The sequence below is a fragment of the Zea mays genome, chromosome 1 (assembly GCF_902167145.1).
Source record: "Zea mays cultivar B73 chromosome 1, Zm-B73-REFERENCE-NAM-5.0, whole genome shotgun sequence".
Lineage (NCBI taxonomy): Eukaryota > Viridiplantae > Streptophyta > Magnoliopsida > Poales > Poaceae > Zea > Zea mays.
This window is the reverse complement of record NC_050096.1, coordinates 308,311,726-308,333,479: the sequence shown is the minus strand read 5'-3', so window position 1 is coordinate 308,333,479 and position 21,754 is coordinate 308,311,726. Positions and strand designations below refer to the sequence as shown.

Genomic DNA, 21,754 nt, shown 5'->3' with positions numbered 1-21,754 from the left:
TGCTCTCAACGGCTCCTAGCTGCCTTGGGGCTATGAAAGGGACCCCTAGGCGCATGGAGGAACACACCAAGTATTCTCTAAGCATTCCTAAGCACCAAGACTCCGATTCCGCGCATCCGATTCTTTGTGATAGCAACTAGAGCTCCATTTGAGTAGAGAACTCTTTGAGTTGTGTTGATAGCTCGTGTTGTGACTTGTGTGCGTATTGTCGCTCTGATTTTGTGTCTTGTGTGCGTTGCTCATCACTCCCTTACTCTGTGGTTCTTTGTGAACATCCTTGTAAGGGCGAGAGGCTCCAAGTTGTGGAGATTCCTCGCAAGTGGGATATAGTAAAGTGAAAGCAAAACACCGTGGTATTCAAGTGAGTCTTTGGACCGATTGAAAGGGGTTGAGTGCAGCCCTCGTCCGTTGGGACGCCACAACGTGGAGTAGGCAAGTGTTGGACTTGGCCGAACCACGGGATAAACCACTGTGCCATCTCTGTGTTGATATTCTTGTGGTTATCGTGTTGTGCAAGAACTCTTCTCAAGCCACTTGGTTTTATTGTGCTAACTCTTAAATCAAGTTTTGTGGATTAAGTTTCAAGTTTTTACAGGATCACCTATTCACCCCCTCTAGGTGCTCTCAACGGTTGAATTATGTCATTCTATAATCTCTATTCGCTTAGTCAGTCGTTGTGAACTCTCTTCTAATCGTTTCCTTCATTGGATGTGTTGTACCACAACATATTGGATGGAGTAAATAATAATATCAGTTAGTTAAATTAAAAAAATATTATATAGAGAGCGGATATAATCAATAAAAATTTTGAGATCTTTTTGCTAAATAATTTACGTGGATATTGTTGTGATTCATCGTAATATTATATTCATAACGAGATAGCATAATCCTCGCTCCCGCACAAATGCACAATTCCATCCCGGCCATGGCAGTCTCCTCCCCGCCGCCTCCTCGATTGCACCTCTCCCTCCATCTTCGAAAGCCTATCCAGAACTCGCCGCCTAGCGGCAAAAAGGCACGCCCCGCTCCGACAGCCGAGACGCTCCGCCGCCGGTTCCTCCGCCGGGGCGTCTCGCCGACCCCCAAGATCCTCCACACCCTCCGCAAGAAGGAGGCGCTTAAGGCCCTCCGCCGCGCAAGGAAGGACACGGCCGCAGCCGCTACTGCGTCACGCAATCCGTGCGACGAGGAGGAGACCCGCTTCCGTGCGGCCGCCGCGGAGTACCACGCGCTCGCGGGACGGCCATGGGACGCCGGCACCCGCGGCATGGCGCCCCCGCGCGGTTTGGACGGGGAGGAGGGCGGGCTCGAGGGCCTGAGGGAGATGCTCGCGGCGAGGAGGGGCGACGGGTTCCGTTGGCTACTGGATGACGACATCGAGGCTGAGGCAGCGGAGAGGAAGCAACAGAGGCGTCCGGGCGCCGGCTGGGATGTGGGGACCGAGGACGAGGAGAGGAGGATTCAGTTGCTAGTCAGCAGGTATTTCGCTCTTGCCATTTCAGGTTTTCTCGGATCATACCCTGACTACTGACTTCGAATAGCTTATTTATCCTAATCTATTTTATGCCATTGGGATGTAATTTCTTAACCATGCTATCGCATCGTCTGTGTAGACTGCTTGATGTACCTTGTTCCCTCTGGGTTGTTTTCCATGCAGTGAGGTAACCTAGGTATATATCGCCGATAGTAGCCCCCGAACCTTCGCACGATTCAGAAAATCGATTAGAGGGTTAGTCTTGATTGAAATCCGTGCGTGAGCGCCTTTTGCTTATGAATGCTCTACCATTGTCGAAGTCGACCGAGGCCACATAGTGGATTCAATGGGTCTCACTAGCCTCCTATCAATTTGAAAGGTTAGAGGGTGATCTTGAAGTTGTCGCCTTCTTTTGACCCTGATCACGTGTTGATGTACCACATGACTATTCTGATGAAGCCCGGCGACACGTCCAAACGATCATGTTTGAGGACTCGAGGGAGTCCAACGGTGGTGTGCTCGAGTGGTCGTAATTGATGACATAGATGGATAATGTGATTGACGACGGCTGACTTACTACCCACCACACTTGTCGAGGCCCGACACTATTATCGAATAGGTGAGCATGGAAAATGTACACATGCTGACGGTGGGAGCAATGAATTTAGACAGGTTTGTGTAGGAAGGAGAGATTGCGTATAATGCGTGGGATGTATTGCATTGAGCCTCTAGGGAGAATATGTAGGAGTACATGACTTGGAGGGCAAGAAGGCTATCATAGAGATAAGGAAGTTTATCCTAGATACAAGGAAAGTTATCTCGAGATTACAATCAATCCTAAACCAACCATATCAGGAGTTTCCTAATATACTCTAACATGCTTAATATACACTAACATCCCCCGCAGTCGTAGCGTTAGCAACATGAACTGACAGACTGGAGAACAATGGAGATATCCCCCACAGTAGGAACGTCGCTGCGAATGCTGCGACTGGAGTAACCCAAGCAAATGATAGCCCTTTGTGACGATAATGTCGAGGTGACCGAGTGCAAGGGTGTTGAGCCGTTGTCGAGGTGCCGTGCGTCGGGTAGCTGTGGTCGATGTAGTTGTCGAGGATCCTGAAGACAACAAACCGCACAAGTCGTGGGCGCAGGAGCAACACGCGGGGAGGCTCGCAGTGCGCCAGGGTGACGATGGCACAGAAGGAGGGCGCCATAGACGAAGACGACGACGCAGTTGAGGCATTCGTAGAGGAAGAAGCCGATGCCGAGGACGATGACGTCAAACCGTTGTGGACGAGGCGTGCTCCAGGTTTGCCATGCCTGGAAACGCGTCGTAGACGAATGCACCTACCGGTGTTGCCAGTACCACACGTACTAGGTAGAAGGCCTCAACCAAGTGTCAATGTCTGAAGGGAGCAGTAGAGAAGACCTCGAAGACAGTTGTGGTGTGGTATGGTGGGAGTGCTGTCGTAGCTCATGGTTGTCAGAGCGGAGTAGATGAAGTAGTTGAGGATGAGATGGCGACGCCGACAACAAGGTTGTGCTAGAAGAAGGCGACAGTTGGAGCTCCAACTGTTCCTTCCTCTCCTGCTCAGACGAGCAACCTTTCGTCTGAGACAGCCTCTTCCACACGCAGCGACCCCTCACTAGCCCACCATGTCCCTACGCTCGGTCACTTCGAGTGCGTGGCGCCAGCATGAGGCCGAGGTCGCCGCGACACAAGAACGCGAGCGAGCAGCAGCAGCGGCTGCAGCGACAACGGCGAGGGCAGCACGGCTGACGGCGACATAACTGGCAGCAGCGAGAGCGGAAGTAGAAGCAGCGGACGCGGCAGATGCTGCACGTGTGGCGGCAGCAGAGCTCGAGGCTCTGCGCGGCAGTAGAGCCGGCAGCTCTGTCTCTGTCGACGACAACACCGACGAAGAGCTCAGGCTGGCGAGGGAAGCAGCGCGAGAGCAGGCGGCACAGTGGGCAGTCGCGCATCCCCATGGGGGCGCGCGTGGCGGCAGCCCAGATAGGCGCCGACGCGCCGACGACGCTCCGGGCGAGGGCGCACGCGGCGGCAGCCCAGACGGGCGTAGACACGCCGACGGTGCTCCCGACGACGGCGACCGAGTCGACGGAGATCGTGGCCTCTACAGGCGGCGCGGGTCTCCCTCCCTGGATCGGTACCATGGTCGCCGCATGGCCCAGACCATTGTCAGGGACATCGGTCCCGGCGGTGGGTGGCCTACCCTCACCAAGACCAACTACGTCGAGTGGGCCGCAGTGATGAGGGTACGACTCCAGGTTCGCCACATGTGGGAAGCAGTTCGGTACGGCGACGTCGACTACCACGAGGATCGACGGGCGCTGGATGCCCTCATTGCTGCAGTCCCGCCCGAGATGCAGTTTTCGCTTTCCCAGAAGCGGACTGCCAAGGAGGCCTGGGACGCCATCGCTGCGACCCGCATCGGCAACGACCGTGCCCGCAAGACCACACTGCAGGCACTTCGCAAGGAGTGGGAGAACCTAGCCTTCAAGCCAGGTGAGGATGTTGATGACTTTGCTCTCCGCCTCAACACTCTGTTGTAGAAGATGGTGCAGTTCGGCGACGACACCTACGATGAGGAGAGAGTTGTTGAGAAGCTCCTCCGTTGCATCCCCGAGAAGTACAAGCAGATTGCTCGCTCGATCGAGTCTCTGCTAGACCTCTCCACGATGACAATTGAAGAGGCGATAGGTCGTCTCAAGGTGGTCGACGGCGACGAACCATAGGCTCCCTCTGGGCCTATCACTATCGGCGGGAAGCTACATCTCACTCGGGAGCAGTGGGAGGCCTGCCAGGGTGACAAGAAGAAGGGGGAGTCCTCCTCGACATGAGGCCGCAAACACGGCAAGCCGCGCAAGGCGCGTGGAGGCGCCCAGACCGGGGCGCGAGGACATGCTGAGGGTGGTGCCCGTGGAGGTGCCCAAGGCGGCGCCGTCGGCAACAAGAAGCCGACACGAGACGACGACTGTCACAACTGCGACAAGCTTGGCCACTGGGCTAGGGACTGTCGACAGCCACGACGTGGCCAGGCCAACGTCGCACAGGTGGAGGCGGAGGAGGAGGCTCTGCTCCTAGCACATGGCATTTGAGTAGTGTGTGAAAAATAAACGAAAATTGCCCCAGCTCGTAGTGTCATCCTCTGGATGAGAGTTAGAGTCCCTCTACTTAGGCGGTGGTGACAACGGTCTACATCCTCAACCGCTCGCCCACCAAGGCACTCAACGGGATGACACCGTACGAGGCTTGGCATGGGCGCAAGCCGGCGGTCTCTCACCTACGGGTCTTCGGCTGCCTCGCGTTCACCAAGGAGCTTGGCCACATCGGCAAGCTCGACGACAGGAGCACCCCAGGGGTGTTCATTGGCTACGCGGAGGGCTTGAAGGCCTACTGCATCCTTGACCCAGGAACACTGCGTGTGCGCACGACGCGCGACGTAGTGTTCGACGAAGGGCGAGGATGGGCCTGGGACAAGGCGGTGGACGACGGCACGACTCCGACGTACGACGACTTCACCATCGAGTACGTCTACTTTGAGGGAGCCGGGGGAGTAGGCGATCCTTCTTCGAGTAGGCCTACTCCAGCCCCCAAGTCTCCACCGACTACAACGCCACGCTCTCCAGCTCTGGCTACAACGAGCTCTTCGCCACCACGCCATCCAGCCACGACTCCGGCTCCAGCGAGCTCTCCGTCACCACGTACTCCAGCAACGACAGTACCCTCCCCAGGAACATCCTCTCTGACGCCAGCTCGTGTCGAACATGACCCAGTGGAGCTCATGACCCCGCTCTCCCACGACGAGGAGCGAGTCGACGCGTGCTACGACGGTGAGCTGTTGCGGTATCGAAAGGTGGAGGGCCTTCTCATCGACCCGTCGGTGCCGGGCCTGGCGTCTCACATTTTGGTAGGAGAGTTGCATATTGCATGCGATGATGGCGAGCCTCGGTCTTTCGCGGAGGCCGAGAAACACGTGGCTTGGCGTGCCGCGATGCAGTCGGAGATGGACGCGGTTGAGACGAACCGCACTTGGGAGCTCGCTGATCTCCCTCATGGTCATCGCGCGATCACCCTTAAATGGGCGTTCAAACTGAAGAGGGATGAAGCCGGCGCCATCGTCAAGCACATGGCTCGCTTGGTGGCACACGGTTTCTTACAACAGGAGAGGATCGACTTTGACGATGCTTTCGCCCCCGTGGCACGGATGGAATCCGTGCGACTCCTCCTTGCGCTGTCAGCCCAGCAGGGCTGGCACGTTCATCACATGTACGTCAAGTCGGCGTTTCTTAACGTCGACTTAAAGGAGGAGGTCTACGTACACCAGCCGCCAGGTTTTGCGATCCCTGGCAAGGAGGGCAAGGTGTTGCGCCTGCGCAAGGCTCTCTATGGCCTGCGACAGGCACCGAGCGCGTGGAATGCCAAGCTGGATTCCACGCTCAAAGGAATGGGCTTCAGGCCAAGCCCGCACGAGGCGACCATCTATCGGCGGGGCAATGGAGGAAGTGCCTTGCTGGTGGGTGTCTACGTCGACGACTTGGTGATCACCGGTGCCAAGGATGCAGAGGTGACAGCATTCAAGGAAGAGATGAAGTCCACCTTTCAAATGAGTGACCTGGGGCATCTCTCCTACCTGGGGATTGAGGTGCACCAGGGAGACTCCAGGATCACGCTTCGCCAGACCGCCTACGCCAAGTGCATTGTTGAGCTGGCTGGGCTAACCGACTGCAACCCAGCTCTCACTCCGATGGAGGAGAGGCTGAAGCTGAGTCGCGACAGCACGACGGAGGAGGTGGACGCTACACAGTACCGTCGTCTTGTGGGGAGCCTTCGCTACCTCGTCCACACACGACCTGACTTGGCATACTCCGTCGGCTACGTTAGTCGGTTTCTGCAGCGACCGACGACGGAGCATGAGCAGGCTGTGAAGAGGATCATCCGCTATGTTGCGAGGACTCTCGACCACGGTCTCTACTACCCGAGGTGCTCTGGGGAGGCACACCTTGTCGGGTACAGCGACAGCGACCACGTCGGTGACATCGACACTAGCAAGAGCACAAGCGAGATCCTCTTCCTCGGCAAGTGCCTCATTAGCTGGCAGCCGGTCAAGCAGCAGGTGGTGGCCATGTCCAGCTGCGAGGCCGAGTACATAGCGGCCTCCACTGCTTCGACTCAGGCGCTCTGGCTGGCTCGACTGCTCGGTGATCTCCTCAGGAGAGACACTGGAGCGGTGGAACTCAGGGTGGACAACCAGTCTGCTCTGACATTGGCCAAGAACCCCGTGTTCCATGAACGGAGCAAGCACATCCGGATGAGATACCACTTCATCCGAGATTGCTTGGCAGAAGGGAGCATCAAGGCGCGCTACATCAACACCAAGGATCAGCTTGCAGACCTGCTCACCAAGCCCCTTGGGAGGATCAAGTTTCTTGAGCTTTGCTCCAGGTCCGGGATGGCCCAACTTTCCCACAAGACGACACCCAAGACTTAGGGGGAGAATGATGGAATAAGTCTTGAGCATCTAGAGGACAACATTCGCTTTTTGACTATCCTCTTTAGTCTCTTTAGCATCTAAAGTACAACAGTCGCTTTTTGATTGTCCTCTGTAGTCTCTTTAGCATCTAGAGGACAACAGTCGCTTTTTGACTGTCCTCTTTAGTCTCTTTAGCATCTAGAGGACAACAATAGCTTTTTGACTGTCCTCTTTAGTCTCTTTTAGCTTTTAGCATCTAGAGGACAATCCTGTTGTGTAGTGTGTGTGAGAAAGTGTGGTAGTGCAGCCTCTAGGGCTATAAATATGTGTCTCCAACCCTTAGATGGGTATGACATTTGAGTAGTGTGTGAGAAATAAACGAAAATTGCCCCAGCTCGTAGTGTCATCCTCTGGACGAGAGTTATAGTCCCTCTACTTACAACATCGAGGATCCTGAAATTGCCACGGCGGGAGAGCCACAACACATAGGAAGAAGTCCTCGATGGCGCCACTGTAGTGCGACGACGGTGCTTGAAGTCGGCGAAGAACTTGAAGACGAACGTGGTGCAAACCAGCGATGGGTGTGCCGACGCAGCTCGTAGGTGTCAAACAGCTCACAGACCGTGCATAGTAGATGCGCACTGGCGGAGTCGATAGCGATGTAGATGCAACAACGGGGGTCGACGATGCTGCTGCCCGAAGAGGCGATGCAGCGACAGGGACGACGACAAGCCACGCTGCTGCCGAGGAGGCGCTGCTGCCGAGGAGGCGTTGCAGTGGCAGAGTCGATGACTGGCCGCGCTGCTACTCGAGGAGGCGATGCAGCGACAACCCTCGTGCTCGGTGAAGAAACTCGCGGCAGACGACGGACGTCACGGGAGAGTGAGGTCACTCGCTCGATCGGTTGGCCAGACCGACGGCGTGCGAGGCGAGGACAACGATGGTGATGTCAATGTCGATGGCAGAACCTCCTGATCAGTAGTGGCGACGATGAACTGACGGAGATCGATGTGCCGGTTAAGAGGCGCAGAAACAACACGCAACTAGCCACGCCATGCGGCACAGTCGGAGAAGATGAACGAGCCGATGTTGTTGAAGCCGATGTCGATGATGCGCGAGTCGACGGACAACGGGCGATGGAGATGCAAACCCGATCTCTGACCAGGAAAAAAACAGAAATACACAGCAACAACATATCTGGTACATCACCGGGTAACCCGATCGGCAACGGAGGTCGCATCCGCCTCCATGGTGGCGTGCGATGTTGTCGGTGGCGGGGATACAACCCCATCACAGTCGCCACCACGACGACATGCAATGGGCCAGATGCAGCTGGGCTAGTCGACGGGAAGGTGGATAGAGGCCTCTGATGGAGCCTTGATGGTGAGTTCCGATCTGGTGATGTGCTTGATGACGTGATGAAGAACACAGTGGATCAGATGGATCCGCGGCGCATCCTACAAGGGAGCTGCCCCTGGCGGAGAGCGATCTCCCTGGGGGCGACGTGGCGGCGACTATGGAAGGGAGGCTAGGGCGTAACCTAAGCTCTTGGGTTGAACTGGTTAGTGCGTCCACTCTAACATGGTATCAAAGCCAGAGTCTCGAGTTCGAATCCTGGTAGAGGCTTTATTTGTGCCTCCACCCATTAATTTCCATGTTTGCGCCTTTCTTTGGCTGCATGTGAGTGGGGGTGTTGAAGTGTATAAGTGGATTGGCTACCTTCTTCTATCAGTTTATGCTTTTGGGTTAAACTGGTTAGTGCGTCCACTCTAACAGTTTGGATCCTCTTTGAATGAGGTGGATTGCCTAAAATGATTAAGTGTCTGTCTGTGTGTGCGCTCCCCTAAAAGTCGTTTGTCCCCCTGCACAGGGGCCACAGTTGATAAGTGGGGCCAAGCCATAACTCGTCCTTTCTTGTAGTTAATGATTGTGTTGTTTGACACCAATCCGAGGTCCTGTACTCGCATATCTTGTTTGGAGGGGATGACTCCAGTAGGTATAGTCCGTATGAGAACCTGGATATGTAGTTGGTGGAGATGTACACCTTCCATGCTGCTACAGGAGACCTGGGAAGCCGTGCACCACATCCTAGATGTCCTGGGCGTACGTTCCAGAAGTCTAAAGAATGTGGTATGGTGTTATGCATGTTGCCCATGGCACTACAACCTACAGGACACATGGCCGGTTGTGGAGTACATTGCCCATGCCGTCACAGTGACTCATTGTAGCCATGCCTAGAAATGTTGGGTCCTGATTATAAGGAGATGGGCACAGAGTGGCTACATTTGCACCCTTTTCGTCGAGTATTGTTTCATACGTCTTTTGCCCCCCATTAATTCCTTTGACCGGGTACGCAACATGGGTGGTCCGGATGCATGGCGCGCTCGGAGCCCCCTTTAACCTTATATTTCTAGCTTTAAGTATTTCTATCTTTAGAGTTTCTATATTTTCCTTTAGATTCAAGGAAGAGCAAGGCATGCTTGATTGCCAACAATTTTATTAGCAGCCGCCGCCGCCGACAACTGGTCGGTGGTGTTGTACAACCATTACTGTGATGATAGGTTCTCGTCGGTTTTTGGTGGATATCTCCATTGATTCTCATTCTGGCTTGCATCCGGGCCTGTGATTGTTCGCTAAAGAACATCCATCCAACTGGTATTGGAGTCAAATGATCCAACCTTGCCGCAGCCTGAAGATCGAATATCTGGTGTCGAGAAGGGCTTGGCTGGGTTACAACCAAATTGCGGGCCACCATGGAACAAAAAGAGGTAGGTTTGTGAATTCAACTTTTATAGTTATGAAGAACAATGTATAAAAAGAACTATATTGACGGACCAAAAAAAGAATAGTTGCATTAGACTTTTTTCTTGTTAAAATATTTTTCTAGTGCATTACTACAAATAACTTGTTTATGGCTTGCTTTAAAGCTTCTTAAGAGCAAAAGAACTATACCTTATTTTGTGAATTTAGAAAATTAGTTCCAGAAATGAACATTTTGCTCCATGAAGCAGTCATATAAGGGAAATGTTACTTTATTTTTTGTGTAGGTAATAAACTTCTATATAATAAGTGTTTACTTATGTTCTTGTGGGATTTGAATTTTTATGTTTTTATTGATTTTTTTGTGCCTTGTCTAGTTACAACTGAGTAAATCGTTTTGTTGTGTGTATGATTCTATACAATCTGAAATAGTAACAGTGACGATACATTATTGAATACACAACTTTCCCATTAGGTTAAACGGAGATTACCTAAGTTTTCGTGATTGGAGGCTTACTAGAGTGATGAAAAGGGCTGACATCATATATAGTGAAGATAATCTACTGAGAATACTAGATGGGCTTGAGGCACGAGGAAACTGGAGGCAGGCTTTATCTATTATTGAGTGGGTGTACAATGAAAATAGCTATAGGCATCGGAAAAGCAGGTGGGTTTTTCTTCTTCCTGTTTTTCACTGCTTGCTTCCCTGCCACTATGAGTAGCATATTTTGACAAAAAAACATTCCTTCTAGGTTTGTGTATACAAAATTACTCTCAATCCTTGGGAAATCATTAAGAGCAACTGAAGCACTTCACATTTTCACCATCATGCGGGTATAGTCCCTTTTCTGTACAATTAAATAAATATCAACTTGTTTCTGCAAAAAAATAGAAAAACTAATGGCTTAACATTTTATTTTTGGTCCATAATTTACATCAGGGAGATGCTCAAATATACCCTGATATGCCTGCATACCATTGTATTGCTGTTACTCTTGGTCGAGCTGGTCTTCTGAAGGAGTTAATCAAGATTATTGAGTATATGAGACAGAAGCCCTCAAAACTAGTAATGAAGATGCGGCGCAAGGATTGGGATCCTTCATTGGAGCCTGATGTACTTGTTTATAACTCGGTGAGGATTGCCTCTTGCCCTTTTCTTTTCTCTCTTTTTACCTAATTCCCTCTTTGTGGTAATTTTTTCCTTAAAATATGTTTGTCTTGTCCCTTGATGTTGTAGGTGCTCAATGCATGTGTTCTGTCACAGCAGTGGAAAGGTGTATTTTGGGTGTTCCAGCAAATGAGAATTGGTGGTTTACCACCTACAGGAGCAACATATGGGTTGGCCATGGAAGTAAGCTTCATTTTTTGTATAATTTGGAAACATTGTACCATTGCTTGTTATCTCAAATCCTGGTACATTTCAGAACAGTTTTCCTCAATATTCCTAATGCTATATCTTGCCCAGCCAAACCTACTCTCTAGCAAAGCAACTAACCAAGGCGAACTGATTCAAGGGGGCTTATCATAAGGGTGCGTTTGGTTCAGCTTTCTAAATCAGATTCGCTGCCAAAAATCTGAAATATCAACCAAACGGGTATAACGACAGAATAGATTCTAGAAAATCTACATATTCCTCTAGTTCAATTCAGAATCACCTTCTACCCCAGATTTTTTAGATTCCTATCATCCATGTTACAAGCTATCATGTTGTTACAGAATCTATAGTTGACAATTGTTTCAACTAAACATAATTTAACTTCCCACAACCGCAGCTTTCTCAAAGCCCACAGCTAGGATTAGATTTCCGGGAATCTACAGACTACAGCTGAACCAAACAGACACTTAGCGTCTTTCCCTTGCATAAAGGAGGGTCTTGGTTGTGGTGTCTTACCATACTAATCAAGGTTGTTGTTTGAAGGTTATGTTGAAAGCCAAGAAGTATGACTTTGTCCAGAAGTTCTATGAGAAGATGCAGAAAAATGGCGTACCACCAAGAGCAATAACTTACAAAGGTATTACACCCTCAGTTCTACAATGTAGGTTGTTTTAGTTTTGCACTAAATCAAACTTCTCTTACGTTGGCTAAGTTCATAACCAAGTATATTGACATCTACAATACCAAATAAATCAACTCTCAAAACATTTCATGGTGGATTTGATGAAACTAATTTGACGATATAGATGTTGGTGTGTTTTGCTATAAGGGTGGTCAAACATAGAGAAGTTTGACTTAGTACAAACTAAAACAACATATATTTTGGAACCGAACGGATATTATGTACCGTGCTATAATTTTTTACATTGAAACTGATAGAAAGCATAATTGTTTTCATGCAGTGCTTGTAAGATCTTTTTGGGAGCAGGATAAAATTAATGAAGCTGTTGAAGCAGTCAATGACATGGAACAAAGAGGAGTTGTTGGAGCAGCAAGTGTTTACTATGAATTAGCTTGCTGTCTCTGCAATAATGGAAGGTGGAGAGATGCTATGTTACAGGTTTGTAGCTACGCATGTTACACCTTCATTTGTCAGACTACACATTATGCATCACTGTCTTTCAAGAGCTATATAATTTTCTTAGTAAAATTTTATTTCATGAACCATTATTTTGTCCATATGACCATATCGAAGTCTGGCAAGGGAAAAAATCATTTATTAGTAATTTCAGTGTGAAAAGGAAGTCCAGTTTGGTCCTTCTACTTTTATCCAAATATATTGACATTAAAGTCGTTAAGTTTTTAAATTATTTTTCTACAATGTAAATACCATATTAAATAGCCCCTTTGCACTTAGTTTTTTTAGGTGCCTTACTACATGGCTGCATAGTTGGATTTTTCTGGCAGTACAAGCTAAGATGGATTCACCTTTAGTCTCCTCCCCTCTTCATTTTCTTCATCTCCATCTTTCAAGCAGCTAGCAGGGTAGAGATGTCAGATGTGTGTGTTGGTTAATTGGCATCAATGCTAAGGTCCCCCAGTTTCCCCATCTTTATTCTATGCATGTTCTCTATGGATGATGAAGGTGTGCATTTGTGGTGTGGTGCGTAGAACCTTTGGTATAGGTGTATGCATTGTAATTATCGCTGCTGATGCCCTCTTTGGCAGGAGTATGGACACACTGCTGTACACTCCTTGGTCCAAATTGTTAGGAAATAGAATATGCCGCAGCTCCTTACCATATGCTGCAGCATATCATAGCTATAATCCGCAGCTCCTTACCATATGATGCGGCATATCATAGCTATAATCAGCAGATGTAAATCAGGGATTGTTGCTATAGTTAGCAGATGTAAATCAGGGATTAGTTGCTATAGTTAGCAAATGTAAATCAAGGAAATTATCCTTGCCTTGTAAAGCAAGGCCAGCCGGCCCTATATAATAGAAGGCGCCCCCTCCCATTGAGGTGTGGCCAATTGCCCCAAACTCTAATTTCTACACAAATATGGTCGCACACCGTGCCTGTTCAAACAATCATATCCTTCCACCAATGTGAGAAAGAGAGGAAACTTAGCAATGGTGCTGACAGATGGTTGGTTCATTATTTCAAATAATCTATTGCAAGCTTTAGGATACTAGTCGGTAGTTGTATACTTGTATGTTGTGTTTAGGCAAAGAAATTCATCTGCATTCATTTGGATGCTTGGAATTTGATTCTCCTTACGTCCCGTTTGGATCTTTGGAATTGAATTCCATTCTAATAATAGTAATTAAACTATATAGAGAAGTGAGCCAAAGAGCGTTTTATAAGTTGCAGAGTAGAAACATGTTCCGTTGATATATAAAATCATTTCTCATACTCCGCCCCATGAATTTAAGATAGACTTATATCTGAGCTTTGGAAAGTGGTGGAATGTCAAATTCCAAGCCAAATAGAGTACTTTATTAAGTAAATCCCAATTCCTCCAAAATGAATAGATCCAAAGGGCTTGTTATTTCAAACTTCTATGTCATCAAACTTCTATGTTAGCATGGTTCTTTGCCACTTACCAAGTTCAACGTTTAACTTTAAAGGGATGATGCAGTATGACTTTGCGTCACTTGTGCTACATGTTACTACCTCCGTTCTTAAATATATGACGTTGTTGACTTTTTTAAAAACTTTGACTGCTGGTCTTATTCAGAAAAAAATGTGAATTATCATTTATTTTGCTATGATTTGTTTTATCACTTAAGGTTGTTTCAGCATGACTTGAAGTTTTACATTTTTGAATAAATATTTTGAATAAGGTGAGTGGTCAAAGATTTTTTTTTAAAGTCAACGGCGTCATATATTTAAGAATGGAGGGAGTACTTAGTAATGTCAAACTTATATTATAGCATTTAATTATTCTTATTATGGTTTGGCAGTTTGCCTCCACTAGATTCTCTTAAAAGTTTTTTTGTCATGGAGTTGTTAAGTTGGCCAATTTTGTACCCTTTTATTTGTACAATCAATGTAACAATATTTTACTATGGCAATGTCCGCATCGTACTTTATCACCAGGCTAAAGTCACCTCTATAGGAAAGTAAGGAACCTAGACATGCAAAGTGTGTTTGTTAAGATATGTTTCTTCCATTCAGGTTGAGAAGCTGAAACAGCTTCCCCTCACGAAACCACTGGAGTACGCATTTACTGGAATGATCTTAGCCTCATTTAATGGTGGATATATCTATGATTGCATCTCAATATTTGAATTAATGAAGGACCACTGCATGCCAAATATTGGGACTGTGAATGTCATGTTAAAAGTTTATGGACATTGTGATATGTTTGGGAAGGCAAAGGACTTGTTTGAAACCACCAAGGCTTGTTTCTTAAATTCTCAGACATATATCCACGAGCATTCGTCATTCAAAGCAGACACATATACATACAACTCTATGCTTGAAGCATCTGCCTCTGCCCAACAGTGGGAATACTTCGAATATGTGTATAGAGAGATGGCTCTGTCTCATCACTGTCTAGATCAAAGCAAATATTCATGGTTGCTCATCAAGGCATGCAGAGCTGGAAAGGTAATACCTGTTGCTTACAATCTACAAATGAATACATAATTTATTTCAACTCTTATTCAAGTATGACATTTAAAGCCAAACAACATATTACATTGTTAATCTATATGTTTCTCCTTAATGCAATGATACTGCAGCTCTCCTGCTTTTTTTGAGAAATAAAAAGTTGTGTAGGTTCTCTGCCTGTATAGAGTGTTAGTTGCGCAGTCCATTTTCTTCTTCTTAATATGAATATAATGGCATTCAGCTCTCCCAAGTGTTAGAAAAAACCCATATATTGAATTATAGTAAATCAGTCAGTCTTTGTTATTGCTTTATGCAAATTCTTTACATTCTGTTTACCCGATTGTTGTAATTTGTGTCCACATTTTTTTCTGCCAAATAATGTGACAATGTTTACCGGGCACCAAAAGAGAATATATATTGATCAACATCATCCTCTAAGTTCTCTATAATTGTTTTCTTATCTGTTTTACTAGGTTCGTGTCCGTGCTTTGCCACAGAAATAAAAAAAACTGTATGAAACATAGATACGGAACTACAAACATCACTATGATATGCAAAATCCGTGTGACAAACATTATCAATATCACACAAAATATTTCTAAAGAGTCAATATAGAATTTTTAATGACAATTAAATATGTCGACAAGGTGAACACATCACCAGGAATCATTTATATGATAGAGAAATACATGTGGAATGAAATGATGTTAAACAAAAGATCTAAAATAGATCAGTTCGATCAAGTTGCATAAGATGTACAAGTTTTCCAACTGCTTCTGCATTTGGAAGTCCACCTTTCTATGTTATCTTTGCTATTTCGGACTTAATAGAATCCAAATAGTATTGAACACTAAGAAAAATACAAAATGGGATGGAGCTGTGTTGACTGAAAAAACATATGGATGTAGCATTTGGAATAAAAAATACACTTCAAGTATTCAAGTACCAGAAAATGCCAAACAAGGGATTAATGCCACAGAGCAAAGTACAGAATCCATAACGAGATATTTCATAATAGATTTAAAAAGGAAGGCTTTTGCTTAAAATATGAGGCCTTAATCTCAAAATGTGTATCTGTGCTATTGAACGGGTCACCACCAATGCCTACACAAGTTGACTGCCCCAAACCTACAGTTGTTGTTTGAAACACCCGTCAACAGAAATCACACATGCATTAACCAAACATAGTTAGGTGTTCGTGCGTTGCCACGACTCACAAATTATTAATCCTTATTTATGCATAATTTTAGATTTTTTTACCGTTTAAATGTGGGAGAGCAGAGAGAGGTGAATGGAATAATAGAGATAAGAGATATAAGAAATAGGGACTGCACCAAGAACATAAGCACAAATTAATTAGCATATTCTTGCCCTCTCAAGTTAAAATCATGCATCAATAGTACGACAACAATACGAATCCGGTGTGCATACTACAGAACAGGAATGTAGGCATTACCTTAATTAAAGAAGTAATGTGCTAGTATTAGTAGTACCTTCTAGGGTTGAGTCTTCCTCAACACCCTTGTATGCCTAGTCGCATGCTGCAGTGATGTTCTCAGACGCATATCTTGCGGTATTTATTTATAACCAGTCAAAAACTCAGAGAGTAATCTATACTTTATTCTATTAAGAACCTAATGTGGACACCTGGTGCTACCACGGCTTCACCCTCCGCGCTGACACTCTGGGCCTGCCCCACGTGTCCCGACTGATTCCCCCGCCCCACATGCCCCGCCTCGGCGCCGTGCCCTGTGACCCCCAGCGCCCGCGCAGCCAGCTACTGCGTCTGCCCAGCACCTGACCCCACGACCCCCTGCTCCAGAAATTTGGGGCTAACCATGAGACAACACGTACCTTATTGTCTAAAAATAAACAATAATTATATTTGAATAAATATCTTAATATCTATTTATATGATATATGACAACCGTAGCAAAGCACGGGCAACTGACTTGTCTTACTTTATGAAGGATTTGCAACATAAAGAAAATTATGACAATTACTGTATCAATCAACGAAAAGCACTCGATGCAACAACATACAAAGATCAATTAAATGCCCAAGCACAAAAAAACTGAATGTGAAGCAAAGCATATATACATGTCTGGACATATAGTCTGGTTCTTGCCGCATGCTTCCTAGCTAGACACTTGTCCAACCATTCTCTGTGCTACAGACCGAATAAAGGTCTCAATAATTAACATTTAGCTTCTCTCTCTTTCTTCCTATCTATAGAAAACACTTATCATAGTTCCATACCGTTATGTTTTCTTTAGGGTGTCGATGTAACCGGCTACTCTATCTCCGTAGAAGTCGTCTTCAGTTGGCTGGATGATGCTGGCGTCCCAAACCTGGCAATTAGTGAACAAAACAGAGCATGCCCTAGCATTCAGGTTCCTATAGATTTAAAGATCGTGACTGACGATGTCTAGTATTTGACGTACGTACATGGTGTAGAACAGTCTTCCTTGCGTACCAGTGGAAGTCGACGGTGTTCCCTCCTTTGTCGGAGGTAAATCCCACGTGAAGTGGCTATGGATTACAGGTAGTAGTCGTGTTAGCAGCCAGTAGCTTATGCGATCAGCTACAATGCTGATCCGATCACGCACACCAAATAGAGCACATCAAACCTTGTTTGCGGTTTGTACTACCTGGTGTATGTCTCTGATGAAGTGCGAGAGGAATAGGAGCATTTGTGTTAGATTATCTGCACTGCAGAAAAGCAACATTCATGACCGTTAACGACAAATTGTCCCAAACTTTGCAGAATTGGAGCATGCACATACGAGTAGCTGGGTAGCAACATTACATTCTGGGGGAGAAGATCTCTCGTAGGTGGGGAGTTGGGAGGTATAGTTGTTGATGGCGCCCACGACGCACAGGCCCTTGACACCGTCCTTGTCCTTGTAGTCCCCTGACGAAACAGAAAACGACGCATGACGACCATGAGCACAAGCTTGCATGTCACTGTATCAGATTCATCTTGGAACGAGGGGCTTGGTCGCTTACCGTCGTAGTTGTAGGTGTAGAGGACCATTGGGGGTGTCGATGTAGTGGAGCGGCGATGATCAAGGGTACCTAAACTTGACGTCGTCGGCCCAGGAGCAGAGGCTGCTCAGGTTGTTGCTAGCGTAGGAAAACAGGATTCCACAAAACCCGCAAACGACAAAATAACCGTTTGCTTCACCTTGTTTCATGCCAAATCAAAATCATGTACACAGACTGAATCAAACACAAGCCATTGCGCATAATTCATGTTCAACAGTGGGTTGTATATGATATTGATTCACATACTAAACAAAAATTGGTGCATGGAACACCACTCGTCCACTACAGTTTGCAGAATACCAGTCAAGATTAAACCAATACAAAAAATGTGACCAAGTTTCCATATCGACCACAATGGAGTTCCAACAAATTAAATTCTGGAGGCAAACCTTAACACAACGCCGCATATCTATCGGGCACGAACTCTGTCATTTAAAAGATCCCAGCCACCTAGCGCTGCCTACAAATTGCCCTAAAACTGGAATCCCTCTAACAAAAGCACCAAGATGTGCAGAAAAAGAGAATGTATCATATGCCTATCCACCCTAAATAGGGACAGGAACTCGATAGATCTAATTCCAAACGAATGCCCTGTTCTCCACGTCTCCCCGATGTCGTCTTAGTAGAGGGAAGGAAAACAGGTCGACTAGGCATATCTACAGCAGACCCGAATTCAATGCGACAAGGCCACGGTGAGATTGCCGACACTGCACGCATCGGCCGGGAACGAACAACACGACGAGGGTGGATGGATGTGCATATGGTCTACAATATCGTCTCAATAAGTAGTAGAGATGTGCACTGAAAACTTTTTGGTTATGTTTACACTTTGTGTACTTCAATTGAAAGGACATATGCTAAATAGCTACAACTTCATGCCAGATGTAGTTGTGGATTTTTTTATTATATATTAAAAATGGTCGAGTTCGATATAAACTCTCTGCAAAAGTTAAGTGGGAGTGCCAACACTGGGTCTGTCCTTTTTTATATTAGAAGTGACCAAAATAGGAATTGTTTTTTAAATAAATTATTTATTCTCTTTATGATTTTATGTGCAGCCATATTTGCTGGAGCATGCACTTGACTCGATACTTGAAAGAGGAGAGATCCCTGATGTACAGTTGATTACTGAATCGATATGCCAGTCTATTGCTCATAGAGATTATGGAAGGACGCTGCAGCTCTTGAATATTATGACCCAGGCCTCAATAAAAATTAAAGAAGTCGAGTGGGATTACCTACTACAGCAAAATATGCATCAATTCAGCATTGATGCCCTCGAGGGCCTTATAAAGTATCTCAGTACTAATGGTACTACCAATGCTGATCCTGCAGTTGATTTAGTAAGAGCACTGCAGTCCCAATGCCGGGACGATACCAGTACTCAACAGTTTGAACTCTCTTTTCATGGAAGTGGAAACAAATATTCATGTAGCAGTCTGGCAGAACTAGATCAGCTCACTTGCAAGAACTTGTGCACTGATATAATTCTTGACGTCCCTGGTTCTGATAGAGAGATGCCTCAGTTAGGTGTCAGTGCTCTCATGTGCAGGGACATCTCATTAAACGGTCAACGAGTGGAAAACAAACATGAGCTTTCTGATCTTGGGCAGAGGGGTCCACAGGTATCTGCAATTGACAAAGTACTTGATTCCATGAATTCTTATGGTGACAATTCGTATGGGGAGATGCCATCAGCTTCAAAAATTCTTGAGCTGTGGGAGCATGAGAGGTAAATGACATGTTTGCTCCAAAAACAGAAAATTAGAGGATAAATGAAATGCTAGCAGATATTATTTGATATATGGGCAGTGCAATCCTTGTATAAATTACTGACAAATGCTGTAAATTTGAAGGCCCCTAAGTTGGTTCGTGGGATCTCTGCTGCAATCGTGTTGCCTAAAATTATTATCAGAAGGCTCTTATTTGTGTGATCTCATTGTCCATACTACGGAAAAAACAGGGAATATATAGAAGCTCTGAGCTCTTGGAAGATAAATTTATGCATTGACACTGTTTCTCTATTTATAGCGTCTCTCAACCCTCACCCAACCACCATCTCCATCGCCAATGCATGGGTCTGGGGGCTTTTCTGCGATCAGCACCTCCTTATAAGGACGACGTGATCCACTGCTAGCCAAAGAAGCAGCAGATGAAGTGTTAAGGCCTTCGTCTTCACACCATCGCTGATACTTCAAGCGACATCCAAGAAAAGCATTAGATGGGTGGTGGGGGAAGGAGGAGAGGAGGCCAACGCCGGGAGACAAAGGGTGGTTACTGACGACATTGGAAGAAGGACCGGCGTGAGGCTATAGGGTGGAGGAGTAGAGGCATCGACCTAAGGGAGGCCAAGGGGCATGAGCGGAAGGGACATCTAGCTAACCTTACATTCAGTTGTTGGACATCTAACTATTACACTGTATAACGCGTGCATATACATGTATCCTTATACACCCTCGAAAAACTATGGCATCAAATCTCAAGATCAACAAAATTATCATAAGCACCTCCATCGACAGACATATCACTTACTGGAAGATGTCATCAACTTTTAAAATAAATCTGGAAAATACAATCACCCGTGCCTAATTGAGGTTAAACGGTATGCAAATTCCACAAGAGTGTTACGCCCCTAGCCACCGGCTCGAGTTCGCCGAGACGTGAGCAACCAGTGCCGACTCCGAGACGACGCTTTCAGGTATGGAACTTTCAGTTTGTTTTTCTCTCTCTTTCCCTAGTTCATGTCTATTACAATCTATTTATGCCAAATCATTGGGTCGGCTAAACCTAGGCCCAAACCATCAATATCAATGCTAATGTCTTAAGTAATCAAGGCCCAACAGACTGCCAGCTGATGGGGCACTTGCCGAGGAAGAAGAGGATCCCGTGATACGCCTGGGCCTTCTAGGAGTGCGTAAGGGCGAATAGAGGAGCAGCGCAGCCTGGGACAGGGACCTGAGCGTGTATGGTGGAGAAGAGCGAGAGGAAGAAGCAGGAGCAAGATCACCGTCAGCCAGGGTGACCGAGGTAATCGCCCCACAGGGAGATTGTATTTCCTTCGATGCCTAGTTACATGCTACTGCTTCCCCTTTATAGACCAGGGTCTGCACCAACTGATAAGAGATAAACTTGCTTAACAACTCCCTGCTATTATTTAGCGAACAACTCCCTGCTATTATCTATCTAACAACCCAGCTATTATTTAGCTAACAACTCCCTGCTATTATCTAGCTAACAACCTAGCTATTATTTAGCTAATCCTTATCTGCTGGAACTTAAGAATTATCTGCTGGAGACTTATCTGCTAGAGCAGAACTGCTGGCTTCACCGCCCTGGGTCTGGATCCGGCTCTCCCTCTGCTGTCTCCTAGTATAAGTCTGCCCCACAAATGCATCTGCAACATTTCTCCCCTCCTGGAGAAACAGGTCGTCCGCGACCTGTATAGCTGGATATCGTAGTTGGAAATCCTCTAGCTGAACCCAAGATGCTTCTGCTGCTGGACGACCCACCCAGTGAACTAACACTTCCCACACGCCTCTGTTAAGCCTTGCCTTGGATACCTTCTCAGGTGTAGGTACCACCCTGCCATGTAACAGATCTGGAAGAGGTACCACCTCGTCTGGCAACTGCCCAATAAATTTCTTTAATAGTGACACATGAAAAACATCATGAATTTTTGCCTTTGGAGGGAGCTGCAATTTATAAGATACGTCCCCCACTAGCTGTGTAACCTTGTAGGGCCCAAAGAAACGAGGTCCCAACTTGGATGTAGATGCTGGTGTCACGCCCACGGCTGACCTTTGCTGTAACCTGAGCCACACCCAATCCCCAACCTGGAATTTCACCTCCCGTCGAGTCTGGTCTTGGTACTGCTTCATTGTGACTTGGGCCTGGACCAGCCTCCTTGATTTCTGCTAAGAACTCATCCCGATCGCGAAGCTGGCCATCCACCGCCGCTACTCGCGCTTTACCCGACT

The 21,754-nt window shown here is 46.8% G+C and overlaps 1 protein-coding gene across 2 annotated transcripts; it reads left to right on the top strand.

The window, feature by feature from the left end:
- The first annotated feature begins 889 nt into the window (after positions 1-889).
- Positions 890-20,280, top strand: LOC101027256 (uncharacterized). 2 transcript variants are annotated; one of them, XM_008649635.3, is made up of 10 exons: positions 890-1,479; positions 9,612-9,740; positions 10,208-10,399; positions 10,485-10,566; positions 10,673-10,864; positions 10,970-11,083; positions 11,651-11,744; positions 12,070-12,227; positions 14,292-14,726; positions 18,836-20,280. In XM_008649635.3, exons 1-10 carry the CDS (start codon positions 905-907, stop codon positions 19,511-19,513), a joined length of 2,649 nt encoding a protein of 882 aa, XP_008647857.1. In that variant the 5' UTR covers positions 890-904; the 3' UTR covers positions 19,514-20,280. The 2 variants fall into 2 exon arrangements, with proteins under 2 accessions (XP_008647857.1, NP_001266915.1); NM_001279986.1 differs by lacking the exon at positions 9,612-9,740 and having other exon boundaries at positions 911-1,479; positions 18,836-19,516.
- Positions 20,281-21,754: the final 1,474 nt, after the last annotated feature.

Bases quoted from the DNA above. Each gene is read 5' to 3' on its own strand.
- LOC101027256 (XM_008649635.3), top strand. From the start codon at position 905: ATGCACAATTCCATCCCGGCCATGGCAGTCTCCTCCCCGCCGCCTCCT. The intron at 11,084-11,650 runs GTAAGCTTCATT...TGTTGTTTGAAG, and splicing joins CATATGGGTTGGCCATGGAA to GTTATGTTGAAAGCCAAGAA. The intron at 14,727-18,835 runs GTAATACCTGTT...TTTTATGTGCAG, and splicing joins AGGCATGCAGAGCTGGAAAG to CCATATTTGCTGGAGCATGC.